General features: G+C 42.0%; 1 protein-coding gene across 1 annotated transcript in view; it reads left to right on the forward strand.

The window, feature by feature from the left end:
- KIAA2012 (KIAA2012 ortholog) overlaps positions 1-6,000 on the forward strand; it is a 145,306-nt gene that overhangs the window by 31,224 nt on the left and 108,082 nt on the right. The window contains 1 exon segment of the mRNA XM_044669403.1: positions 4,846-4,997. Coding sequence (XP_044525338.1) covers positions 4,846-4,997 — 152 coding nt within the window.

The raw sequence follows: 6,000 nt of genomic DNA on the forward strand, positions 1-6,000 counted from the left end.
TGGGTGTGTTGAATGGTTCAGAAGCTATTGGGGTATGACTGCTGCAAAGAGCAAAGCCTAGCAAATATACTAAGGGGAAGAAAAGCACAGGGACATGTCCAATAGCCTCTCTGGGGGAAAGAACAAAAAAATCTAGAGTATCATAAAGAGAAATCAGAATATACATTCAATTGAAATGGTTTTGTACACATGTGATAAATGCTGTGAAGATTAAGGAAAGCAGAAAATGGGGAAATTTTTATAGATAGCTTCTCAGAGAGAGCTCTCATATCTAAAATAAATAGAAAACTTGGTCAAATTTATAAGAATAAGAGCCATTCCCCCCATTGATAAGTGGCCAAAAGTTATGAGCAGATAATTATCAAATGAAGAAACCAAAGCCATATATAGGTCAATGGAAAAATGCTCTAAATCACTACTTATTAGAGAAATGCAAACCAAATTGCAGATTCAGATTATGGATCACTGTAAGGAAAAGCATCCTAAAAGTAAGAATTGTCCCAAAATTATCCCAGGACTGCTTTGGAAGGTAGTATATCCCTCTTCAGGGAAGGTCCATCAAGTGGAGGCTTGCTGAGAATATTGTAGAGGAGATTTTTGGACCCATATGGGTTGAACTAGATAATCCTTAGGATCTCATCCAGTGGGGTGGTGGGGAAACATCCTCCTTTTCATAGGGCACATGTTTAAGTTGAATCAATAATATTAACATTTTTCCATCACTTTCTTAAGTCTAGAAAATCAACAAAACAATAAATCAAGCCCTGACTTGTAGTACTTGCTTGATTTTAGAAGTGTAAATGCTCACACAGAAAATTTGACTCTTGGCTCTCAAAGGCTGGCCCTCCAGCTGACTCCAGCATACCAACGGTCCCTCCCATCTCTGAGATGCTATGATCTAAATCAGTGGTGTCAATCTCAAATAGAAAGGAGGCCAGTGATCCATACATAAAAATTCCTGCTGGCCATATATCACTTTAGTTTTAAAATGTAGTGTTATCTGTATTTCTATTTATGTTGTTAACTATTTCCCCATTACATTTTTTTTTAAAACCTTACCTTCCATCTTGGAATCAATACTGTGTATTGGTTCCAAGGCAGAAGAGTGGTAAGGGCTAGGCAATGGGGGTTAAGTGACTTGCCCAGGATCACACAGCCAGGAAGTGTCTGAGGTCATAATTGAACCCAGGACCTCCCGTCTCTGGGCTTGACTCAATCCACTGAGTCACCTAGCTGCCCCCTCCCCATTACATCTTAATCTGGTTGGGGGATAGGGGTTTCTGCCTGCCTGAAGGCCACTTGTTTGACACCTCTGATATAGTGCACAACTCATTTCTACTGACCAAATTGCTCATTGGAACTCTGATTTGAAGAATCATTTTGTAAGAAACTTCAGTAGGAAATAGCTTTTCTTTGTAATTACTAATGCTGCCATCTAGTATTAGAACATAATTGATGGGGACTACTAATTGATCTTACCTTTTTATGAACAGGAAAAGTCTTTTGTTCTTTCACTCTTAACTATCCCTTAAATTAAGGACTTCCTGCCTTCTGCTGTGACCGTCTCACTGGCCATTACTATAGAATCACAGGGTACCCCAATGGTCCATTGCCAAACCTTGGGGAAGGAATACACAATGAGCTATCCCATTATTTCAACCCCAAGCAGAAGGGAGTGATTATCATTCGTCTAACTGTTGTAACAGGCCAAGATGATGAAGAAGCCAGGAAGGAAAGAGAGGAGATATACTTAATCCCAGCCCCTAGTTTATCTGCTCCATCACATCAGTTCTGTCTAATTGGAAGTCCCAGAGCCCCATGAACCAACAAGTAGTTTTTACATCAATAGAAGCTCACCCAAGTTCATCTCAGTCCCTCTCTCCTTCCACTCCTGCCTCCTAGACATTTTTTTGGATCATCTTTTGGTGATGTAGTGATGTAAGGCCTTGTCTTTTGTTTTCAACATCCTGGGTCAGCCTGTTGTGATTAAGCACAAGCAAATGAAACAGGTGGTGATGTTTACCCAGAAACATTCAGGTTACCCTCACAGGCCGGTTGAACTGTTTATTCGGTCACACCTGTAGCATTCTGCCAGTGGACAGAACTCTCTCTCTTGGAAGAAAATTGAATGAGGTGAGGGGTCATTTGGCCAGCATTCTACCACCTCTCTGCATCCACAAGAGGCTAGTTTGGGGCCAAGTAATTTGCCCAGGAAGGCTCTAGCCAGTGCCAGGTGATTTATGCAGAGGACCTGGTGTGACCAAATTAATGCAGAGATCTTTGTGAGTGTTTAGGTTCCCATTCTAGGGCAGACCAGATGTGGTCCTGAAACCAACTCCATCTCCCCAGAGTCCATTCAGACAGAAATGAAATGGGAAAACATTTATTAAATACTTAATAAGGGGGCAGCTAAGCAGTTCAGTGGATAGAGTGATGGGCCTGGAGTCAAGAAGACCTGGGTTCAAATATGACCTCAGATACTTTCTAGCTGTTGTGACCCCAAACAAATCACTCAACTGCAATTGCCTAGCCCTTACCACTCTTCTGCCTTGGAACTGGTATTTTTCTTTAAGTTTTAAGATAGAGGATAAGGTTGTGTTTTTTTTTAAGTACTGACTATGTGCCAAGTGCTGAGAATACAAATAAATAAAGGCAGTCCTTGCTCTCCAGGAGCTTACATTCAAATGGGGGGATTTGAACCCCAAAAAAGGCATGGAAGCCAGGGAGAGTTACTTTGGTCTAGAAAGTTACTGGAATGGTAGGTGGGATCCTAGGGGAATCGACTAACACGCCCCCAACACACCATTCAGAAACAATAGCAGAGTTGATTTAATTATGATTACAGAACTGGATTGGGGGACAGGGAAGGTCTTCACAAAATTCAGGAGTGAGATGAAGCAAGGTCATAGTTTTTCCTTAAATAATCATCCAGGAGAATTGGTTACCATCCTCTAAAGTAAGACTCCAGAGAGGAAGTTTTTCTGGTCTGGGAAGGCAGCAGATGGCCAGAAAGTTGGGAGTAAAATGATTGAGAATGACCCAGGCTCTACCATACTTCACAGGGCTAACCCCAGCCAAACCTGCAGTCTTTGGTGCTAGCAGTAAGCCAAATTTGCCTTCTGAAGTGGGAGCAGGGCAGGGTAGACATGAGGCAACTGACAAACAAATTCTTGACCCATACCGATGGAGCCCAGACATGAAATGAGGATGAGGACAGACAAGGAGGGAGTGCTTAGAGGAGCAGACAGGGTGACATGGGGAAAGAAGTCATCAGAAAATCTGTACATCTACCCCTGCCCAGAAACTTCCGTGACATCCCACAGCCTCAGGTCTGAAGACAACCCACACATTGTTTTAAGGATCTGCCCCTTGTGAGTGGAGGTGTTGCTAAAGACTGGCTCCAAAAGAGGCAGGTTTGCCAGATTATTTCATCTATAAATCTACCTTGAGTAAGTGATGAAAATTGCTGCAGGACCCTTTAAACCACTGTTGAAAGATTTGTTAACTGTGCTGCAGTCATCTGTTGACTCAGATCCTTCCTGTGTGTTTCGCAGATTTAAAAAAAAAAAAAGTTAACAGAGTTAACAGTAATTGAGGGATTCTATGCAGTTCCTGAGATCCTGTGGTTGAGAGCCAGAAAGGACCTCAGAGATCATCCCATCTAGCCCCTTCATTTTACAGATGAAGAAACTGAGGCCCAGGCTTGCCCATAAGTTGCAACAGTAGTCAATGGCAAAGTTGGGATTCAGATCTTCTCTCTACCATGCCACAGTTGAAGTCCAGCAGCAGCAGCTAAGTGGTGCAGTGGCCAGAATGCTGGATTGAGAGTCAGCAGAAAGGGAGTTCAAATCCAGCCTCAGATATTTCATAGCCATGTGAGCCCAGGCAAGTCCCTTAACCTGTCAACCTCCATTTGCCCATCAGTAAAAATGGACATAATAACAGCACCCTCTCGGGGTTGTTACAAGGCTCAAAAAGTCAGAGTTGGTAAAGTGCTTTGCAAATGCTAACTATTATTATCAGCAAACCAAAAAAGAGGAGCAGTTAATCCAAGCAGTAACTTATATCAAACTGAGCTGTCACTGACTAGGGAGTAAAGCTGACATTTATCCCATTGAAAAAAGCAAAAGAACTAGCTGCTACTGTCTTTCTGCATGAGCGAAAATGGGTTCTTTCTCATTTAGACTTTGGTTTCCTTCTTTGTTAAACTGTTTGCTCTCTCACCCCCCATAGCTGCTAAATGATGGTAATAATTATAGTAATACTAAAATTAATCATGCCTGGTACAGAGCAGGTACTTAAACTTTTATGGATGGATGGATTGATTGATTAATAGGAGAAAGTGGAGTCTTGAGGGGAAAAGAATTCGACTTGGTGACTGAAGACCAGGAGTCAAATCCCAGCTCTCTTACTTAATACTTGAGTGAACCCGAGCAAATCTAACTATTCCAGCACTCTGTTTTTACATCTGCAAAATGAAGGGTTAAACTAGATCATCTCTGACCCTTTCTAGCTCTCACATTCCAGGGGGTGGGTGATGACAACCGTGAAAATAATGAAGAAGTAACTCGAATGGAGTCAGCGCTTTAAGGTTTATAAAGTCAGTCCCCCACAGTCCTTGATAACAGATAAGAAGAAAGGGGAGAGATGGAGGCAAAGACATAGTGGATGAGAGCCTTTAATGTGAGGATGGGCTGTTTTCTTTGGATATGGAAAGTGATGGCATGCCAGTTCTGGAACTAAGAGAGGCAGCAAGCTGGCAGCTCTGGGAAACTGGCTGAGTCCAGCAGCCTCCACTGTGCCTCTCTGTTCTGTTTTGGTATTGACCTACTGTCTGCCTTACAGATGAAAGTGACTCTGAGGACTCTGAGGACAGTACCATGGAGAAGGAATATTTCAGAGTTGAGAAATATTGGAAGGAAAACACTCTACTGCCGCCACTGAAGCAGAAATCACCAGGGAAGGTCGCTTGGCTGGATGATGAAGATCATAAAGAGGTACCACTTCTAATCCCACATTGGCTACCCTTTATGGTTCTTTCTGTCTTCTGATTAAATACTGTTCCTCCTAATTAGAGGTTCCCTGGGACCTCTGAGCATTTTGACCCTTTATGTAATATCAGAAAACAAATATGGAAAAATGATCATTTAACAGGGAGTTGTAATTGAGGAGGAAGTGTGTTATGGTAAAAAGTGTCTAGCATTAGAGGACCTGAATCTGAATCTCATCTATGATGCTGACTGTGTGACCTTGGACAGACAAGCCATTCGAGCTCCCCAAGCCTCGATTTCTTCTATGTAATAAAAGGAGTTAGGCCCCCTTTATGGCAACTGTGCTCTATAGGTATGATTTTGTCAGGGTAAAAATCAATGAATGAATCAACAGGCACCTACTATGTGTCAGACCAGGTGCTGGGAATGTAAGTACAAAGAAGGAAACAATCTCTCCTGGTAAGTTAGTACATACACATATACAGTGTAAATATTAAAGTTAATACATAAAAATAAATACAAAGTAGTTTGAAAGGAAAAATATTAGCAGCAGAAAGGATCAGGAAAGACTGGACAAAAAGATAGTGCTTGCGTTATATCTTAAAGGAAAAGCAGGGGACAGCTAGGTGACTGAGTAGATTAAGAACCGGGTCCAGAGACAGGAGGTTCTGGGTTCAAATCTGACCTCAAACATTCCTTACCTGTGTGACCCTGGGCCACTTAACCCCCCTTGTCTCTACCCTTTACCACTCTTCTGCCTTGGAACCAATACACAGTATTGATTCTAAGACAGAAGGTAAGGGTTATTTAAAAATAAAAAAGAAAGAAAGGAAAAGTATTACTCTCTGAAGTATACATAAGAAAGGACTACATTCCAGGCATAAGAGATGATCAATGCAAAAATCTGGTGGTCATGTATGAAGAGGACGGTTTGAGGACAGTTTGGCTGGAAGAGAGAGAGAGAGAGAGAGAGAGAGAGAGAGAGAGAGAGAGCTGTCTCTTATACACA

Source organism: Gracilinanus agilis, chromosome 3 (genome assembly GCF_016433145.1).
Source record: "Gracilinanus agilis isolate LMUSP501 chromosome 3, AgileGrace, whole genome shotgun sequence".
NCBI classification, from domain to species: Eukaryota; Metazoa; Chordata; class Mammalia; order Didelphimorphia; family Didelphidae; genus Gracilinanus; species Gracilinanus agilis.